The sequence below is a fragment of the Numenius arquata genome, chromosome 6 (genome assembly GCF_964106895.1).
Source record: "Numenius arquata chromosome 6, bNumArq3.hap1.1, whole genome shotgun sequence".
NCBI lineage: Eukaryota > Metazoa > Chordata > Aves > Charadriiformes > Scolopacidae > Numenius > Numenius arquata.
Window position 1 is genome coordinate 38,913,081 of NC_133581.1, and position 19,955 is coordinate 38,933,035.

General features: G+C 52.2%; 2 protein-coding genes across 3 annotated transcripts in view; one reads left to right on the forward strand and one right to left on the reverse strand.

The window, feature by feature from the left end:
- EXT2 (exostosin glycosyltransferase 2) overlaps positions 1 to 12,011 on the forward strand; it is a 93,622-nt gene extending 81,611 nt beyond the window's left edge. The window contains exon 14 of one of the 2 annotated variants that reach the window (XM_074150034.1): positions 11,910 to 12,011. In XM_074150034.1, coding sequence (XP_074006135.1) covers positions 11,910 to 11,937 — 28 coding nt within the window. In that variant the 3' untranslated portion in view covers positions 11,938 to 12,011. Of the gene's footprint in view, positions 1 to 2,803; positions 5,661 to 11,909 lie in introns of those variants that run through there. The other variant, XM_074150033.1, reaches the window with a different exon arrangement.
- Positions 12,012 to 17,801: 5,790 nt separating this feature from the next.
- ALX4 (ALX homeobox 4) overlaps positions 17,802 to 19,955 on the reverse strand; it is a 43,734-nt gene continuing 41,580 nt past the window's right edge. Inside the window, exon 4 of the mRNA XM_074149566.1 lies at positions 17,802 to 18,125. Coding sequence (XP_074005667.1) covers positions 17,802 to 18,125 — 324 coding nt within the window. The remainder of the gene's footprint in view (positions 18,126 to 19,955) is intronic.

The following is a 19,955-nucleotide window of genomic DNA, read 5'->3' on the forward strand; positions in this document are numbered from 1 at the left end:
TTTGCTCTGAGGGTGCTGCTTAGTTCTGGTGGTGACAATGGCTGATCTGACGTGGCCACCTGCCCACCGGGCAGCAGCCCTGAGATAACGAATTCATTTCACACCGGCCACCCAGCAGCTGTTACATTACAATGTCCTTCAGTCACCACTGACAGAGGCAGGATTTAAACCAGTTACACCAGGAGGATTCTTATATTCCAGAAGCCAGTGAGGGCCAGCAGCTGTGCAAACTTTTCACGCGCACGTAGCCCAGCGCATCTCCCTCTTCACCGGCGAAGGCTCTGCTTTTCCTGCTACGAGGTTTCTCCAATACACACAACGTGGATTATCATTAGCCACGTTTCTCAGGAGGAGCAGATGATGTAGAAGTCTGACCTTCTCTGAGAATCACAGGACTTTAAGGTATCTCACGTTGGGCATGTCCTGAAGGCAACAGAAGCTGCTTAGTGTTGCTGGAGAAAACGCTCAGTTACAGAATCACAGAATCATCACGGTTGGAAAGGACCTCTGAGATCACCAAGTCCAACCATATACACACACACAAAAAAAAAAACCAACCCAGCAATCTGGGCCACTAGAGCATGCCCTGAAGTGCCACGTCTACATGTTCCTTAAATACCTCCAGGGATGGTGACTCCACCACCTCCCTGGGCAGGCTGTTCCAGTGCCTGACCACCCTCTCAGTAAAGTAATTCTTCCTAATATCTAATCTAAACCTCCCCTGCCGCAACTTCAGACCATTTCCTCTGGTCCTGTCATTATTCCCTTGGGAGAAGAGGCCAACACCCACCTCTCTGCACCCTCCTTTCAGGTAGTTGTAGAGGGCAATGAGGTCTCCCCTCAGCCTCCTCTTCTCCAAACTAAACATGCCCAGTTCCCTCAGCCTCTCCTCATAGGACTTGTTCTCCAGACCCCTCACCAGCTTGGTGGCTCTCCTCTGGACACGCTCCAGCAGCTCAATGTCCTTCCTGCAGTGAGGGGCCCAGAACTGAACACAGCACTCGAGGTGAGGCCTCACCGGTGCCCAGTACAGAGGCACCATCACTTCCTCCTCTGCCTGTTATTATAACCTTTCTGTGCCCAAAGCTCACCCTCTGGATGGTTCATCTCCTTATTGCAAGACCTTGAACAGCTACTTGGGTCTCTCTGCTTCAGTCCTGCCCGATGCTGTTTCAGATCTGTACTACCCTGGAGCAAATAGTGCTTGTGCCGGCTCTGGAGGTTGCTTCCCACTACACAGAATTTCCTCTTACACGCTGAATCCCTTTTCATTCCTTTTCTAGTCCAAAGGTTTGAATCTGGGGGCAGGAAGAAGTATGAGGGGGTAAGAAGGTAGCAGAAAGTGAAATACCTGCGTTTACCTGCACTGAATATTTTATTCAAGTATCACCTGTGTGAAATAGTTTTCTGACACTTTTTCTCAGGCCAGAAAATGGCCCAAAATACGACCATTATAGCTTGGAACAGCTACGAAGAGATGTAGCACTTGAATAGCCCAGGCTTTGTGTTCTCCAGTCATTTACTCTAGTCAGGGAGGGAGCCAGGGGATGGCTCAGAGACTGAGGAATTAATTTTGAAAACCAGTCTTGCCGTCCCATCTACTTCAAAAGAGTGTTTGGGGCAGTGTTGAGCAGTCCCCGTCACAAAACTGTCACACTCGGTTGGTGTGATTGACCGGGTCTGGTGAGGAAAATTATCCTGGAGCCGTAGTGACCCCCTAACCCTTCGAAGGGGTCGGGAGAGGGGTGCAGTGATTGGAAAGCGAGAGACCTGCTCTGGGACCGCCTGCAGCTGAGTCCGAATACTCATTTCTTTCTTGTTTTCCCTTTCGAACGGCAAAAGAAATGTGACCCGTTCTCTTGTAGCTGTCTTCTGTTACGTGTCGGGGACTGTTGTCGGGACTCTTGGTGTCTGAAGGTCTTTAAAAGCCATTTTATGAAGTCCATGGCTAACCTTAGCTGAGGTGACATGAGCCAAGTTTTCCTCTGCCTTTGGTTCCGCAGGTACCGTGCCTTTCAGCGAAAGAGTTAAAGGAGCGATGTGGGGTTAAACATCCGTTTGCTTGGGGTTTTGAAGCACGTGGCTCTTCCCTCCTGCAGCATTGCTGACACCTGAGATTATTAAAAGTGAAAGTCGTCCAGTGGTCCCCCCACCTTTGTTGTGCTGATGTGATGCCTCACTGCTCAGTCGCTCTTTATTTAGACAGGGAAAATAAGCTAGTTGGTTTCATTTTATAGATTTTTATTCAGTTTCACCTCTAAGTTACAATCACGTCTGCCTGTACACTGAGGCATGTTTATTTTTGTGGGAAAAGACAGAGCTTCTGAAGAAGCCTGATAAAACCCAGCCTTTTTTTCTTTTTGTTTCTTTTTTTTTTTTTTTTTTAGAACTCCCATTTGCAGCAGGGCTTGCTTTTTGCAAAACCTTCGTTATGAGCCAAATTGACCCAACAGTGGCCCTTTAAGAGACATGTTGGCGGTTAATCTGTTCTGGTTTACAGCATGTACATTGCTTTAAGAATGACTGGAATTCTAGGGGGGAGGGAGAAGGGAAGCTTTGACCTCCATGTGCACATGTGCTGCTGCCAGCATCCCCTTGCTCGTCTCTGTGATTAAATGGATAAATCAAAGAACACCACCTTCTTTTCAGTTCTCTCTGCAGTGGGGCTCTCTTTTTATATACTGGCTGAAATGCTTCCAAGCGCGAGAGGGAAGGTTTCTACCGGTTATATTGGTGCGGGAGCTGGTAGCCAGCCAGCCCGGTTGTTTGGGTTCTTAATTACGCTGCTTTTCACTTTCACCAGATCTGAATGCATCAATAAGTTCGCCTCCGTCTTCGGGACCATGCCTCTGAAGGTGGTGGAGCACCGCGCTGACCCTGTCCTGTACAAAGATGACTTTCCTGAAAAACTGAAGAGCTTTCCCAATATCGGCAGCTTGTAAAGGCGGTGGTGAGACAAACCTGAGCGATGAAAAAGGTGGCCAGAAAGGTGCTATCGGGAATAGAAGGCCCTGAAGACAAAAGTCGCTTGAGAGCAGGTTACATCTGAGGCAGATGGGAATTAATGTTTTATTCTGGTAGGTTATCTTCCCTTTACATTGCGCAAAGATGTCATGGAAAGCTGAACGACTGCTTCTGCAGTGCTCACAGAGGATTGAATCTATTCATGGGTCCTCCCAGAAATGGCAGGCACACGGTGTTCTCCAAAGGAGGCTGTGCACTTGAAAGAATAAACCAAAATCTCGCTCTCTGTGGTCTGACTGGCATGAATGCCCTCTTCTATCAAATCTGCTGGAGTTCTCTGATTTGTAAGCATCCATCCGTTCAAAGCAACTGCCTGCAATGTATCTCTGCTCTCTTTTGGGAGGAGCTCATTGTTCGTGCAGTTGGTGGGCCTCTGGCTTTTGCGCTTAATTGTTGTCTTAAGTAACTGTGTAACGAATAATCTTTTTTTTTTTTTCCTGCATAATGAGACAAATGTTTATTTTTTTACAACATCAGCAGCAAAAATCTGTGTGTCCTCACGTGGTTTAAAGGGCAAAGCGGTTTGTTACTTAAATTATTTTGATGCAAACGGAGACACACAGCAGCTGGGAGGATGGTTCCCCTTCCAAGCAGAGACCTGCAGGACAGAGCTCCAATTGCTTCCCCTCTTCTCCATAAATCTCAGGTTTTCTGTCGCCACCATGCAAGAGGCAGTGACTCTGTCGAAACTGGTTGTGTTATACATAAAAGATGTATCTTTCAGCCTTGCTGTATTTTTTTTTTTTTCAATTTTCATTATCAGAACAGTGGTCACGTTACAGTTTTACATTGCAGGCACACGCAGAACCAGAGCAATGAAGTAGGATTTTCACATCTGAATCCTCTTCAGCAAGCAGGGTGCTGTAGTACTGATTTGTAAAACACTTAAATTTACAGAAATTCCCAGTTACAGCTTCAGTGTGCCAGGGATACAGGTACACTATTAATGCACACTTACAGACTACCCTAAATTACCATTGCTGGAAAAACTCCTGGATCTTGGCTTGTAATAACTAAGGAACCTGCCGCCACTGAAACATACAGCTTAGGAAGGCTTTTGGAGAAGCTTTACATTTCTTAAGGGCGTTGGAATTGTGTCTCAATGCTGAAATTAACCCGAAATAGAAAATTAAAAGCAGCAAAATTAGAAATAAAATTGCCCGGACCATTATCTCTTGCCCTTCGATATTAAAGATGATCCCAAGTTGGGCTGAGCAAGGAACCCCTGTTCCAGCTCCGCTGACAAAACGTTTGTTACCAGGTAAGGGCGATTTCACTGTCTTTTGAAACCTCCGTTGCTGACCGTTACAGACACATCCTACTTGATGGGCTGTTTTTCTGTTCTGCTGCGAGCAACCTTATTCCTCTGATTTTGCCAAACCCCAAACAATAGGACAAGTGTTAGGCATCACGGTTCACCCCCTCTCCTAAGCTGGATAGGCAGCGGTGACAGAAACCAAATGAAAGTCAGGCTGGAAACAGGAAACATCTGCTCCTATTTGTCTCACCCCCACTAAGACTTATCTTATTGCCCAGTGCGGTGGATGTGCTGGGAATGAAAATCATATTGGAACAATAGCTCTGAGGGGATGCTTCGCTTCATAACTCCCCTGGGATGTGCCTGTAAACTGCAGCGGCCGATTCTCTGGGAATGTTTAATTGCTAGGCAATGTTTTTCCCTGCAGTCTGCCTTCCATTCCTGCCTTGCTGTGGGGAGGGGGTGTCGGGGTGCTAGGAGGATGGCTGCTGCGGTGACAACTTCTGTCTGCAACGGTGGGTGTCACAAGATAAAAGGTTTGTCACTCGCTATTTCTCCTTTGCAGCCTCTCAGGTTCATTCACATGAACTTTCTTTCTGGATCTTCCTCTTGATTGATGTCCTGGTGCTGGAGCACTGGGAGATACCAGCGTATTGCCCTTGAGAAGTTTGCTTTAAAAGGGTGGCTGTGACAACGCAGTTGTCACCTCAGCTTGGGCTGTTCTTTTGGGGCCAATCTCAGCCTGGCAGGGCTTAGCAATTTAACTGAGTTTAATGTCTTCCTTACACAGAGTTGCGAAGCTGCTGTGATTTCTTGGTTCTTTCCCAGCCACTAAAAAATATGCATTTTGCACAGCGTCTTAAAAGACACGGAGGATTTGAAATAGTTGGTGGCATATTTTTAGGTGGAGGCAGCCCAAGCAACCCTCCTAAACTTTTAGGTCTATAGTCCTGGGCCAGTAAAAAGGCAGCAGGTCCTTGTGCCTGCATCCCAAAGCATCTGAGTGGATTCCCCTTCCACAAAGTGCCCAGTGACCCCTATCCGTCGTGGTTTGTCCTTTTGGCATTTTACAGTTGCTTTTATAGGGCCATGTCATTTAAGTGGCGATTTGTCTCTGGTTTGTGCCAGGGAGACAATTGGGCAATTGACTGTAAAGAATAAATAAATAAATAAAATAAAATGGCCTACTTCCCCTCTAGGTTTATAATTGTGATGTTCTTGATGCAAGATCTGTAAAGATAAGATGTACCTGTATGTCTGATTTGGAATGGGTTTGTGGTCAATCTTTAAATTAAGATCATTGTTAACTTTTCATCGCGTATATGTTCTCAAAAAAGAAAAAAAAAAGGTTAATATTGGTATATTAAAAGGTAAATCCAAGGATTGTTTGTTGTGTTTCACTTCTGGAGCTGCACAAGGAAACGTGGGTGCGTTTAGAAGGGAGAATTGCAGTGACAGGCTGTTTTGCTACATAAATCTGCGTTAAACTTAAATATCCACGGTGTACTCTAGAAAGATCTGTCGATGTTTTGTCTTTCCCATGGCTGGAGCTGGTCTTTGAAGTAGAAGTTTGCTCTGCACGAATTCATCCCCGTCACCTTTTTGGAGAGCGTAGTTGTTACTCTAATTTTCTGCCAAGATTTGACAGTAGCATTTATCTTGGAGAAATAGGGAACAGATCCTGTCTCTGTTGGTGAAGAGACAGCAAACGTTGAAGAATTGTGCTTTTGAGAGAAGAGCTTTGGAGGAGCCATTGAGGTGGTGGACGTCAGGGTGGCGGCAGCTCTCTGCTTCCAGCAGCGCTGCAGCTTGGTCCCTGGGACAGGAGGTCCCACCTTCTGCTTTTGAACCTCCTGCCATCTGTTGCGCTTCCACTGGTGCGGTTCAAATATGCTTTACTGCAGTTTCTCCCTGCCAGTTATCGATTCCAGGGCCTTGGAGGTGCAGATATCAAAATAACTAACTGCAAGGTGGGATTTAAGAGCTGCTCAGTGCTTCTGGCTCGTTTTGCTTTTTAGATTGGATCGGTGAATGTTGAGCAGTCTGGAAAAAATGCTATATTGAAAGATGTGAAAATGAATTCAGGTGGGTGATTTTAATGTTAAAATACCTTTAAAATTTGCCATGAGTGCCCTCCGTAATGAATGTCTGGTACCCTGGGGACTCCTCATGGGTAGAGCACCTTTTGGTCAGGAAAGATCTCAGAACCAGCTTGATTAGTACTGCCTAAATGTGGCCAGACCTTTCACGTGGAAGCTGCTGTTGTAACGGGGCTCCAGCACAACACAGGAAAGAGAAACTAAAATTGATGGTACTGATGAGAAAAGGGGATTTGAATGCCCCAACCAGAGATCAGCCAGAGGGAGTGCGGCTTTTTTTCATCATTCTTCTTAAAGACTTGCATGTTTAAATTTTACCAGGACTGCCGCAAAGCATGTTCTTCTGTAAATTAAAACTGCAGGTATTTCTTGCAATCGTGGATGGTCTCCTCCACGCACTTAATGCAAGGGAAAAAAAGAACATTCTGCAAAGCTGTGTTAGATGATGATAGAAAGCGAGCTGGTCCATCTGCCAGCTTCAGTCTGGTCCTGAAGAGTTGGGGAGATCAGAGCAAATAGTAGGCCGATGTTCCACCTGTATTGTCTTGGGGATCTTTTCTTTTTAGGCTGAAAGAAACTGTTTCTGTCAAACTGCCAGAAATCTCTGACCCCCAGTATTGTTTGCATCTTTCTGTAGGATCTGAATGTTATTCCGTAACCAACTAGTCGCTTCGGACCTCTTGCCGACAGCGGTTTGTAGAGAGAGGTGGCATTTGCTTAGCAGGAAAATCAGCTCGAACACTTTTCATAGAATCATAGAATGGTTCGGGTTGGAAAGGACCTTAAAGATCATCCAATTCCAACCCCCTGCCCTGGGCAGGGACACCTCCACTAGACCAGGTTGCTCAAAGCTCCATCCAACCTGGTCTTGAACCCCTCCAGGGATGGGGCAGCCACAGCTTCGCGAGGCAGCCTGGGCCAGGGTCTCACCAGCCTCACAGCAAAGAATTTCTTCCCGGTATCTCATCTAAATCTTCCCTCTTTCAGTTTAAAACCCTTCCCCCTCGTCCTATGGCTCCCCTCCCTGATCAAGAGTCCCTCCCCATCTCTCCTGGAGCCCCTTTAGGGACTGGAAGGGGCTCTTAAGGTCTTCCCGAAGCCTAAAGTAAAGCCCTTTTGCTTTACTGTTGGGTGGTGGATCCTTCAGCTGTATCTCATGCTGTTGGGAGTGCATGTGGGGCTGTGCAGGTTCTTTTTATGCCACTTGCCACCGCTGAGCACAATAAGTTGAGCTTCACGGTCCTTCTGCTTGAGGAAGGTCTGCCTCTTACCCGTTACTGGAGATGAACAACTGGAGAGAAGCTGTGAGGCCTTGGGAGCTGGGTGGGTAAAACCAGGATAGAACACCAGTATCCCAAGCCTGGTTTTAGCGGAGCGGCCACCCTTTTTTCTGAACTGTTGGGGTGGGGTTTTTTTGGAGTTTTGGGTAGCTCAGTACCAAGATAGAGGACCGTTAGCCTTGACTCTCAGTCTCGGTGTGCTTCAGCCTGCCCTGGCTTGAAGCCATTTGGAGACATTCCTGGTGCGCGCTCTGTGTAATTTCAGCCTGATGGGAACGGCTGTATTGCAGTCCCACCTCTGCTGATCTTCAGGATTCCCCTGTCTGCAGCTTCTCGCGGCCGCTTTGAAAGAGAGTTATGTTTCCCATTAAAGGATAACAGCGACAATTGAGGCAATTAAGTGGAGTGGCGCGGAGTTAGCAGCACGCGGGGAGTTTTCCGACCGAGAACGGCGCGGCTCAAAGGTTCTCCCCGCGAGGTTGCCTTTTTGCCGTCTTCATTTGTCTGGAAAAGGAGCCGGTAATTCTCCTTCAAATTTCCTTTACTCGTTCTAAATGCCTGTTTACTTGCGTAAATAGGAAGTGCTGCTGCCCCGGAGAAGCAGGACAACTCCGCGGTGGCTGCGGGCTGAGATCGATGGAACTTGGTTGTGATTTCATTAGGTCTATGAACTTGAATCAGTGCCCAGACCCCGATGCGGGACGGGGGGCAGACAACAGATAAGTTGGGCAAGGGGAGAACCAGGCATCTAGGAACAGAAATAATCCGTGTTGTGACTATTTCTGCAGCGGCATAAGAAAAAGAAAATACCGGTTTAATTATTAAGTCGCATCTGTTGGATTTTTATCCTGAATTTTAGTTGGCGGGGGACTGGAAAAAGGTGAAAGCTGGACTGTGTGACTCACAAAGGTGTGAAGAACTTGGGTTGTGAGGTTTTTCCTGTGTGGTTACGAGACGCGGTTGGTGTTGCACCCTGTGCTTTTTAAGGATGAAGCATAACTATTCTGCCTCCCCATCCCCATTCCATGCAGCAATAGGAACCAGCAGAACTGAACTGAAGGGGGCTCCAGGAGAGATGGGGAGGGACTCTTGACCAGGGAGTGGAGTGACAGGACAAGGGGGAACAGGAAAGGACAAGGGTTTTAAACTGAAAGAGGGGAGATTTAGATGAGATCTCAGGAAGAACTTCTTTGCTGTGAGGGTGGTGAGACCCTGGCCCAGGTTGCCCAGAGAAGCTGTGGCTGCCCCATCCCTGGAGGTGTTCAAGTCCAGGCTGGATGGGGCTTTGAGCAACCTGGTCTGGTGGGAGGTGTCCCTGCCCATGGCAGGGGGTTGGAACTGGATGATCTTTAAGGTCCCTTCTAACCTGAACCATTCTGTGGTTCTAACTAAAAGCCAAAGCTTGGGACCGACTGGAAAGTGCCACTTGCGGATCCCCACCTGCCTGGTGTGACCATCTCGTGTTTGTCCAATGGATAAATCCCTGGGAAAGATACCTGAGGTTTTCAGGCCAAAGGCTCTACCTTCCCTTCTGTGTGCTTGTACACTCAAGAAAAACACTCTTGGTCTGTCTGGTTGAAAACTTAGAGCTCCTTCTTTTGTGAAACCTTTCTTTCGAAGGGAGGACCAGGTCTCAGCTGGGTGCTGTTAGTGGTGGGTGCCCTTCAGGACCGAGGGAATCAACACCCCCTTTGCCACGCTCCCTACAAACAGGCAAAGGAAAAGGTTGGGAGCAGAAAGGACCCGTAAAATGAGATGCAGGAATCCAGCAAGGCTGCGGCAGAAGGAGCAGATGGCTAACTCGGAGCATCTGTCCCTGCCCCGCGAGTAAGTTACGAACTGAAAAGGGAGAGAAAGTGGAAGATCCTTTCACAAATAATAAACACTTGTTTGTCTCGGATAAAATGCAACACCTTTCCATGTGGGCTCCAGCTGGCCCTAAGTAGATGCACCTTGCGTGGCTGTTGCCTTCCTTGCCAGCGAGAAGATTATTCTCCATCCATCTGCTTAAAGGTTAATAACCGGCTTTTAAAAAGAGGAAGAAAAAAAAAAGGCAAATCTGTTTAGTTTACGGGAAGAAAAAAAAAAAAAAAAATTGTTTTTCATTAAAACTGCCCGAACTTTGCCCTGCCTCAAAGTCATGTTCTCCAGCGGAGAAGGAACGCGTTAACCTGGGTGCTGTGGCCACGTCTCCTGGAGAGAAACTTTTTCCATGTGGTTTTAAGCAACTCCTGTAATGCCAGCGGGGAAAGTAGAGCTTCAGGAAAAGAATGCACATTTCTCACCTGGGTCCTGCCGCTACCTGGAGTTTAGAGAGAGACTTTTTAGCTCTTTGGCAACGTTCAGGCCAGGAGCAATTTCTGATGCAAACCCCTCCGACCAGGACGTTACTGAAACTGGCTGCAGGCTCTCAACAGCCTGAACTCTGCCAACATCTGGAGAATCTGGCTTTGAGTGCTCGGGGAGGGAAGGAATTTTTCTCCTGCAAGTGAGAGGAACGGATAAACTTGCAACAGCACCTGCGTTATCCGTTTCTTTGCGAGATGGAAACCAGCCATGCTCCATCTGAACCGAGCTGACGCTCCCAGGTGAAGGAAGGGAGAGGCCAGAGGGGCTCGATGGGTCTCGGTGGGTTTGTTGGTGGCAGCTGCTGGGCACCTTCTCAGCTCTGCCTGAGGGTGGTGGGCACTTTCCAGTTCACCCAGAGTCTGGATGCGGGTCCTTGGGCTCCTACTGTTGCCTGTGCTGGTGGGTCCGTGGAGTCTGAAGGAGATGGGAGTCACAGCTCAGTTTATGCCCGGAGTGAAAACAGCAGAAAGGGCCCTCCCGGAAGCTGTTTTTCCCCATGTTGGGATGGGGCAAGACCACCTGGGAACCCATGGGGTGGAAACGAGCCCTCCCTCGGTGGGGAGACGCGAAGCCCAGAGGGCTCAATCTGGGGAGCCTGGCAGAGCCGTGGTGGAGGAGAGGGTGGGTGAGGCTTGGAGACCTCTGCCAAAGTGGAGCTGGGAGTGGAAGGAGTCTGACTGGACCCGTGGGAATGGGGGAGAAAGGAGTTATTTGGGGGATAAGTGGGGGGTCCTCCCACTGCCAGCCCTGGGTGTTTTCTCTTTGGGCTTCGGGAGAGCTCGCGGTCTCCGAGTGTGACTGCGGTGGAGCCGGGTGGCCGAGGCTCTGCAGCATCTTGTTGCCAAGTCAGTCTCTTCTCTGTGTGTCAGCCCTGATGGATTACCTGCTGCAGTCCTGCAGGAGCCCGGCGAGGCTTAAGCTCTGCCAGAATCACAGAATGGTTTAGATTGGAAGGGACCTTAAAGACCATCCAGTTCCAACCCCCTGCCCTGGGCAGGGACACCTCCCACCAGACCAGGTTGCTCAAAGCCCCATCCAGCCTGGCCTTGAACCCCTCCAGAGATGGGGCAGTCCTGTCCTGAGCAGTAAGTGAGGGAGACCGTCCCCCTCTCTTCCCGGTGGCCACGGTGCCCCCTGTGCTGGCTAGCGGGGATGCTGAATGGCCCTGGTTAGCCGGGAACTGGCTGGTGGGATGCTCTGCTGGCCGTCACCCATCTCTTTGTGGGAGGAGAGGCAGCGGCCCGTGAGCTGCCACCTGTTGTTAATCTACCCCCAGCTAATCCATTCTGCACTGCGTCAGCAGTTCAAAAGGGCACTGTTAGTATTTTTTTGCCAACTTCAATTAACGGTGAGATTTCGGAGGCCCCTCTGATGGCGTTTCATCTGTCATGAGTCAGGAACAAACCAGCCGGATTGCAGCGGAGAGGAGAGAGGAGTTTATTGGGAACCACGACAACAGCAGTATTTGTGACCTCCCACCACCGGCCAGGGTGGCTGGGAAGCGGGGACCTTCCCAGCGAGGCCATTCCTTTCGAAAAGCGGAAAAATAAAAATCGGCGCCCAGAAATTCCAGCCCCCCCTCCTCCAGCCTCCCCCAAAAAAGAAACCAAAAACAAAAAAGCTCCAAGTGCAATAACTTACTTAAAAAAACCAAAACAAAACAAAAAAAAAAAGAGATAAAAAGAACCAAGCTGCAAGACTGTTTGTTCTTTTTTAATATTCCGCTGTAATGAACTGGTAATACATGGCTGCGTAGGCGATAACATCACATGGCACAAACCTCACATGGCAACATTTTTAATGCTTTTTTTTTTATTTTATTCTTTTTTTTTTTTTTCTGAACTTTTGAAAACAACTTTTTTTTTATTTTTTATCCTTTTTTTTTTTTTTTTTTTTCAGGAAGTCCTACCCCAGGCTGTTAAGCTAAAGAAAAAAAAAAAAAAAAAAAAAAGTTGCGTTTATACAAGATTACAATATTTTACAACAAAAAACAACGACGACAAAAAAAAAAAAAAACCAACCAACCCAATAATATCGATTGAGGTTCGTTTTCTTTCTTTCTCCCGGTCTCTCTTTTCGAACACTGCACGCCTAAACCGATATATTATTATACATTGAAAACTGTCCTTCAAAATCAGTAGTATAAAAGTCCTAGCTCTACCTACCTACCTAGCTATGTCGGGGGGGCGGGGGGGGAGTGGGGAACCGTGTCACCAGCAAAGAGTTAAGGGGGTGCGAGGCCACTCCGTCACCTCCTCCCGGCTCCTTTGGGAAGCTGCAAAGGGCTGAATGACTTTCCATCCCGTTCCGTTCCCCTTCCCCTCTGGGTTTAAATTTCTCCGTGGGGCTGTTTGCTTTTTGGCTGTGTCAGTCAGAGCAGCAAAATAAACACGTTGGGGCTCTGTCTCTTGCTTGATTATTTTTCAAACCTTTTTCCAGGAAACTAACCTTTTTTTTTTTTTTTCTTTTTTTTTTTTTGGCCTGTGTTTGTTTGGAGAGTGTTTTACAACATGCTGCCTGCTCTGGGTCTGCTCTGGGAAACAGGGAAACGCGCCTCGCCTTCCCAAAACACGGAAGAAATGCAGCTGGAGAAACCCAGCGCGGCGGCCCTGCGTCCCCGAGGGGCAGGTAAAGCCAAGTGTGCTGCAGCTCTGTCACCTCAGGCGTGACGTGCTGGGTCATCACCACGCGTGGCCTTCCCCGGCGCCCTGCCCACGCTCACGGCTTGGGCCAGGCGTGCTCCAGCAGGGATGCGCGCTCTGGGAGGGATGTGTTCTCCGACAGGGATGCGTGCTCCGGGAAGGATGCGTGCTCCGGCAGGGATGCACGCTCCATTAGGGATGCGTGCTCCGGCAGGGATGCACGCTCCATTAGGGATGTGTGCTCCGGCAGGAATGTGTGCTCCAGCAGGGATGTGTGCTCCAGTAGGGATGCGCGCTCCAGCAGGGATGTATGCTCCGGTAGGGATGTGTGCTCCAGTAGGGATGCACACTCTGGCAGGGATGTGTGCTCCGGTAGGGATGCGCGCTCCAACAGGGATGTATGCTCTGGTAGGGATGTGTGCTTCAGTAGGGATGCACACTCTGGCAGGGATGTGTGCTCCAGTAGGGACGTGTGCTCCAGCAGGGATGCAAGCTCGGGTAGGGATGTGTGCTCCAGTAGGGATGTGCACTCTGGCAGGGATGAGTGCTCTGGCAGGGATGCACACTCCAGTAGGGATGTGTGCTCCAGTAGGGATGTGCACTCTGGCAGGGATGAGTGCTCTGGGAGGGATGCACACTCCAGCAGGGATGCACACTCCAGTAGGGATGTGTGCTCCAGTAGGGATGTGTGCTCCAGTAGGTATGCACACTCTAGTAGGGATGTGCACTCCGGCAGGGATATGCGCTCCAGGAGGGATGTGTGCTCCAGGAGGGATGCGCACTCTGGCAGGGATGTGTGCTCTGGGAGGGATGTGTGCTCCGGCAGGGATGTGTTCTTTATCAGGGATGTGTCCTCTGGTAGGGATGTGTGCTCCGGCAAGGGATGCACGCTCCAGCAAGGGATGTGTGCTCTGACAGGGATGCTCCCGCAGGGATGTGCATTCTGGCAGGGATGTGTGCTCCGGCAGGGATGCACGCTTCAGCAGGGATGTGCATTCCGGCAAGGATGCACGCTCTGGCAAGGGATGCGCGCTCTTGCAGGGATGCTCCAGCAGGGATGTGCACTCCGGCAAGAGATGTGTGCTCCATCAGGGATGCTCCAGCAGGGATGTGTGCTCCGGCAGGGATGTATGCTTCAACAGGGATGTGTGCTCCAGCAAGGGATGCATGCTCTGGCAGGGATGTGCATTCCATCAAGGATGCATTTTCCAGCAAGGGATGCACGCTCCAGCAGGAATGCACGCTCACTTCCACGCTGCCCTGGGCTCTGGAGGAGAGGGGGAGGCTGGTTCTCCTTCACCTGGCTGTCTTGGTCCTCTCCCCCCATGGGCTCTCCCTGGGCAGGCGCTGGGGCGGTGAGAGCTGAACCGAGTAGCGCGTTCAAGAGGAGGCAGCAGGCGCCTGGCCGCTGGCTGGGGGGGGCTGCCAGGAGCGCAGGCGGGCGGTGGGCAGGGCTGACCTGGCCCCCCCCATCTCGCTCCTCTCCTTCAGCTTGTTCAGACACAGCAGCCCTTGGAGTTTTGGACCCCAAGCCCGCTTCACCGCCGGTTTGCCGTTGCTACCAAAGCACTAACTACTGCTCGTAGGCAAGAAGTGCCTCCCAGCATTCGGCAGCGAGTGGTACCCAAAATGCTTTTTAGCTGGTGCTGGGACCCTGTGCCGCTCTCGCTATTCACCCCCTCCTCACCTCAAAGCTCTCTGGCATCTCTGGGTGTTTCTAACCATGGGCAACGTAAGGCAGCCCCCACCCCACCCCACCTTACGGGGCACCAGGGCCAGGACCACTCCTGGGAGAAACGTTTTGGTACCTCCCTGAGGCCGGAGGGGGCGGCTGAGAGAGCCCAGCGAGCCGGGTGCTGCGCCCACAGAGGATGCCACCGCCGCCGTGGAGGGCATCAGGGCGGCGGGGGCTTGTGAGACATTCTGGTGGTGGCCTGGGGTAGGGGAGGGGAGGGGGGACAAGGCCTGCAGCTTGGAAGGCAAGCCCAGGGCAGGGAATCGCAACTCAACGGATGGGCAGGAGTAAAATACTACATGAGAAATAAATAGAGAAGAAAGTCATAAATAGAGTTTAAAGGTATTAAAATAGTAATAATAATTATTATTATTATTTTAAAAGGCATCATCGTGGAAACTTGAGATTGCAAGAATAGCACCGACCCTGTGACCCTTAAGAAATGCAGTAGCCGCAGGTTGGCTAGATTAAGATACATATATATATATAAAAGTATATATATATATATTTATACAGTTTTTCCTGTTAATTTAAGAGCTAGTTAAAAAAAAAAAAAACCACAAAATTTTTAAATTAATTTAAAAAAAAAAGTGTGTAAATACAGATGGACATAGCTTAAAAACTGCCTGAATAGCTGCATTCGGAGGCTTGTGGGGGGAGCGCCTTCCAGCGATGTGGGGGGCGAGGGGCCGTGCCGGTGGGGCGGCAGCACCCGGAGAGGGGAGGCAGAGCCCGGCAGCGGGAAGGATGCCCTGTAGCTGGGGGGGGCTCCCGGGAAGGGCGTTCCCCCCTCGCCTCGTGATGCTTTCGGGCAGGCTCAGGGCCGGGCACGTGTGGTGGCGTTTAAAATAGATTGAGCGAGTCCAACATTTGCTTTGCACATGGATTTTTAAGGTGAGAGAAAGTGTTAGGGGGGGCGGAGGGGGGGGAGGGCAAACCTCTCTAAATGCCAAGTCTGGTGCCAGGAGACTCTCCTCTCTCTCTCTCTCTAACAAGACAAGGGATACAGCATTTAATCCCCCAGGCTCTTAAACAGCTCAGGTGAAATCCTGGCCCCGTGGAAGTCCATGAGGAACCCGTCCCTGTGTGCCCACCCGCCCCACCGCCTGCTCCTCAGCTCTGCCCGTGGCTCACTGGCCGTGTCAGCGATGGTACCGGGCTGGTCACAGGGTTCCCTGCTGACCTGGGGAAGCATCGTGCTCCCTGGAGTACCTTGGAAAATGATCTTGGCATTGAGCTCAGCTGCCTGGAGCTGAGCCTCCTGAAGACATCATCTCTTGGAGTCATCACCTCCTGGAGACATCACCTCCTGGAGATATCACCTCCTGTCACCACCTGTCCCTGGGTGGCCCAGGACCCTCAGAAGCTCCCGGGGTGCTCGGTGGGGGTGACATACACCTCCGACCGGTCAGCGTGATCCTGGCTGCATCACTTTTAGCACCTAAGCCATCCTCAGCTGGGACACACGTCCTGGGACAGACGCTGGGAGAGGCCCCGGTGGTTGACTGCGTGCTGGTTCCCTGTGACTACCGAGGAAGGCATCTCTGAGCCTTTCTGAGGCGAGGAAAGGGACAGTCCTCCTGGTCTGTTCTTATTCCAATAAATAGATATTACATTTGATCTAGCAATGGTGTATCCTTTACGTAGCGTATGGCAGTCTGAGCGCTATGGAAATGCTTGTATACCGTGTTAACCCGAAACCTGACATCTGGTTGTTGCTTATTTGCAGCCTTTTCCAAGACCGCTAAATACTCCTGGGCCACTAAATACTCCTGGACCTTGAACTACAAGATCCCCTAAGACTGAGCCTGAGGAGGGGAGGGCAGGGGGACACGCACATTTTTTTTACGGGGCTAAAATCCCGTAGTTCCTTTGTGAATCCGAGAGGCGGCTGCTGGACGAGCTGAGCCTGCGGAGCCACCCCGTGCGGGTGATAGCGCTCAGCTCCTCCTCAGTGACAATTCAGTGGGGCAAAAGGATGCTCCGAAATTATTCCTAGTGCTACGAGGCCGTTGGAAAGCTTGTAAAAGATCCAGCCTTGCAAAGGAGATCTGGCTTAACAGTTAGCGCTGTGTGCGTAATGGCACTGGGAGGGAAGAGCAGGGGGAAGACACAGTGGCGCTGACAAACCGGGTGAGTTCTGGTGTCTCCTGCTTCCTCTGCAAGGCGAAGAGGATCCCAGGTGGCTGGAGGTGGGGCGGTGTCACCTCCTCCAGCCTGGGGTCCCTGTGCTGTCCCCGCCGTGCGCGGAGGTGCCAGCAGCGCCTGTGTGCAGCAGAGCCCTGGGGCGGAGGGATGCAGGGGTGGGGGCTGTCGTTGTCACTTCTCTGCACCCCGGGAGAAGGCGTATGGGGAATTTGATGGCCTCATGCAACCCTGGCAGTGTGATAGAGCTTGAGCTGTTTCTCAGAGCAGTCTCTTTGGGGACCTGTGGGTCTACACGGCAACCGTACCCCCCTCCCGTACATAGCTGCTGTCTCGCAGTTGAGGGTAGTAATTCCCCACCCAGTGGAAGCCAGAGGGAAACGTTTTGCTGCCCCCACCACGCACCTGGACCTCAACACTGACCGCGATGGTGGCAAAGCAAAGCCCAGGCGCTGCCCGGGGCGGCCGGCCGTGCTGGGGAGCTGTCGTCTGCCAGGGTGCACCTCCAGCCAGGTGACCAGGGAGCTGGCAAAGACTCCCAGCGTGGTGGCACGTTGGGTGGACTAAAGACATCCCCTTCCCTTTCAGACTGCAGGATGGAGAGGAAGGGAGCAGGGTAGAAGGAGGCAGGATGACGATGTTGCCTTTTTTTTCTAGCCCCGGGTATCTTCCCAGCCCTGTTGCTCGTTCAGCTGTGGGAAGTTGTGGCTCCTGCTATGAGGATGGGAGCAGCCTGAGAGGTGTCTCTTTGCTGGTGCCAGAGTCCCCATCCAGTCCCCTGCCCAGGGCAGAACAGATCTGAGCAATGCCATTGACAAATGAGGAGGGGAAGTTGTGTGTGTGTGAGCGTGTGTGTGTGTGTGTGGATGGGGATGGGGGAAGCCGCTGACACGCCAGCGGGCTCTTGCTCGTTGGAAAGGCAGCTCTGGTGTCAGAAAAAGGAGCGGGGAGAAAAAAATGCCCAGGTTATCAGGGAGGTGGCGGTGAGAGGGGACGCAATCCCAACCCAGGTCTCACTGGAAGAGGTGCTGCTCCACAGCCTCCCTCTCCCCGCCTGATCCCAGGAAGCCGGGAGCTGCCGCGCATCGTGCTGGAAACACTCCGCTTAACGTTACCGTGTGTACTTTCTACGCCTAGGGTAGCTAAAAGTGCTGCATTCAGATCCCCGAGGAGGCAACTGCTGTCTGGAGTCCAAGCGGATGGATTTGTTGGGCTGTCCCCGTCTGCTCTCTCTGTGTCTGGCGGGCGCTGCCGAGCTGTGCAGCCCTGTCATGTTGCCCAGGAGATCGCCGCGCTGTGCTCCTTCGCTTTCATCCTCAGGGTAGCGATGCTGGAGGTCTTGCGGTCCGGCTCGCTGTTCAACTCGTAGCCGTTGAGGCCGGGGCTCATGCCGGCCGTGCCGAAGAGGCCGCCCATGTGAGTCTGTCCCACGTGGCTGCCGGGGCCGGAGACGCCGAGGAACTCGGAGACGCCGCCGGCCGGGTGGGGGTGAGCATGGGGGGACATGCAGGAGGGCACCGTCTCGCAGGGGACGACACAGGCGGGCACGGGGGAGGCGGCTCCGTTGTTGCCGATCCAGGAGGGGTTCTGGATCTGGGAGCGGGAAAAGAAGTGTCAGGGCTGCCCCCCGTGGGACGTGGCTTGTGGCTGGCCCTGGTGGGGGCGGAGAGAGCGTCTCCAGCCCTGGTCCCTGGGGCCAGCGAGGGGCAGCCGGGATGTGGTACGCTGGCCCCCCCACATCTGCAGCATCCACAGCACCCCCCCGAGCCAAAACCCAGTCCGGACAGGGGCAGGGAGTGCGGGAGACTAACTCTCAGGGAAGCAGGACTCTGCCCCTCCTCTGCCATAGCGCCTCTGTGTTCATCTGTTCCCCCTCCCAGCCATTCCTCTTCCATTTATTATTTTTTTTGCACCATGAGCGCTTTTTGGAGCTGGGATGCTCTTGGCACAGAAAAGAACGGGTGCCGCTACAGAGGGAACAGGCGGAAAGAGATGCTGCGAGACTGCTGAGCCCCCTCTCCTGCCCCAGCTCGGGGGGGCAGCTTTCCCTAGGAAAAGGCTTTTTTCTATCGCACAGACGTGCCCATGGGAGCTGAGCTGCCCGCAGCCCCCCCACCACCACCCAGGACAGGCAGTTTCCTTGCCCCTCTCGTTGCCCGTTGCGGAAGCATCGCCCTGTTGGAGCCCTGCTGGGCCACCTCGCCTGGCCATCGAGGCTCCTGCGGCGTCCCTCATGAGATGATACCGCAGAAGAAGAGGGGCTGGAGGGGGGGCTCAGGATTTGCCGGCAGGAGGAGGTGTGCTGCGGTGGGGCCGTGGGGCGGTGGGGGGCACACCCGGGCAGGCAGGATGAAAGCGGGGAGGAGGCGAGCAGAGCAAAGGGCCCTTCATCCCACCGCCCCGCTGGCCCTTGGGCCCTCTCTGATCTCCTACCTCCTGCAAATTGCTTTTCATTTTTTTTGATCTCTAGGGCCGGGAGGGGAGGGCGGCGTGGAGGGAGGAGGCAGTATAAGTTACAAAGGCAAGAGAATGGAGCGCTGAAAAGGCTGCCGAGAGCGGCATCTGCTTGAGAAAGCCGCGTTGGCACCTCTCAGCTGTTTCGTGAGGGCTTCTTCTTCAGTTTTGGGGGGGGGGGGAAACACCAAGCAGGAGAGAGGTCAAACGCTCTTGGCTTGGCCGCGGGGGAGCTTTGGTTGGGGAGGTAGCCGACAGCCGGGGAGGGACTCCCAGCAGATTGGTGAGGACAAGCCAGGTTCAGAGCATCCCGTCCACAGAACCCCACCCCGGAGCGAATTCTGGGTGGCGGGAAGAGGAGTCGGCAGGATGGAGGGAGTGCTTTGCGGGGGCACAGCCTGGCCCCTCCAGCTAACCAACGCCCTAACGCCGCCTCTGAAGGCAGTGTTGTGAAAGGGGGGCTGGCCCAGTGCTTGGGAGGCTACCGTGGTGACAGGTTTCCCAGGAGAGGAAGGGAGGCAGCTGTGTCACCTGCCTCCTGGGACAGGGCAGGAATGATCTCAGGAGCAGCCCCAGATACCCCAACGAGTCTGCTGCTGCCTTTCCTTTGGAGCGCGAGTCCACAAGCCCCGTGGGAAGCGTTCCCAGATGTCACCGAGTGTGCTGCGGGTACCACAGCCCATCACCGGGAGACAGCTGTGGGAATTGGCCCAACTGCCTAAAGAATCATGGAATCACGGAATTTTCAGAGTTGGAAGGGACCTCTAGGGATCATCTAGTCCAACTCCCCTGCTAAAGCAGGGTTGCCCAGAGCACATTACTCAGGACTGCATCCAGGCGGGTCTTGAAGATCTCCAGAGAAGGGGACTCCACGACCTCCCTGGGCAGCCTGTTCCAGGGCTCTGGCACCCTCACCGGAAAGAAGTTCTTCCTCATATTTGAGTGGAACTTCCCATGTTCCAGCTTGTG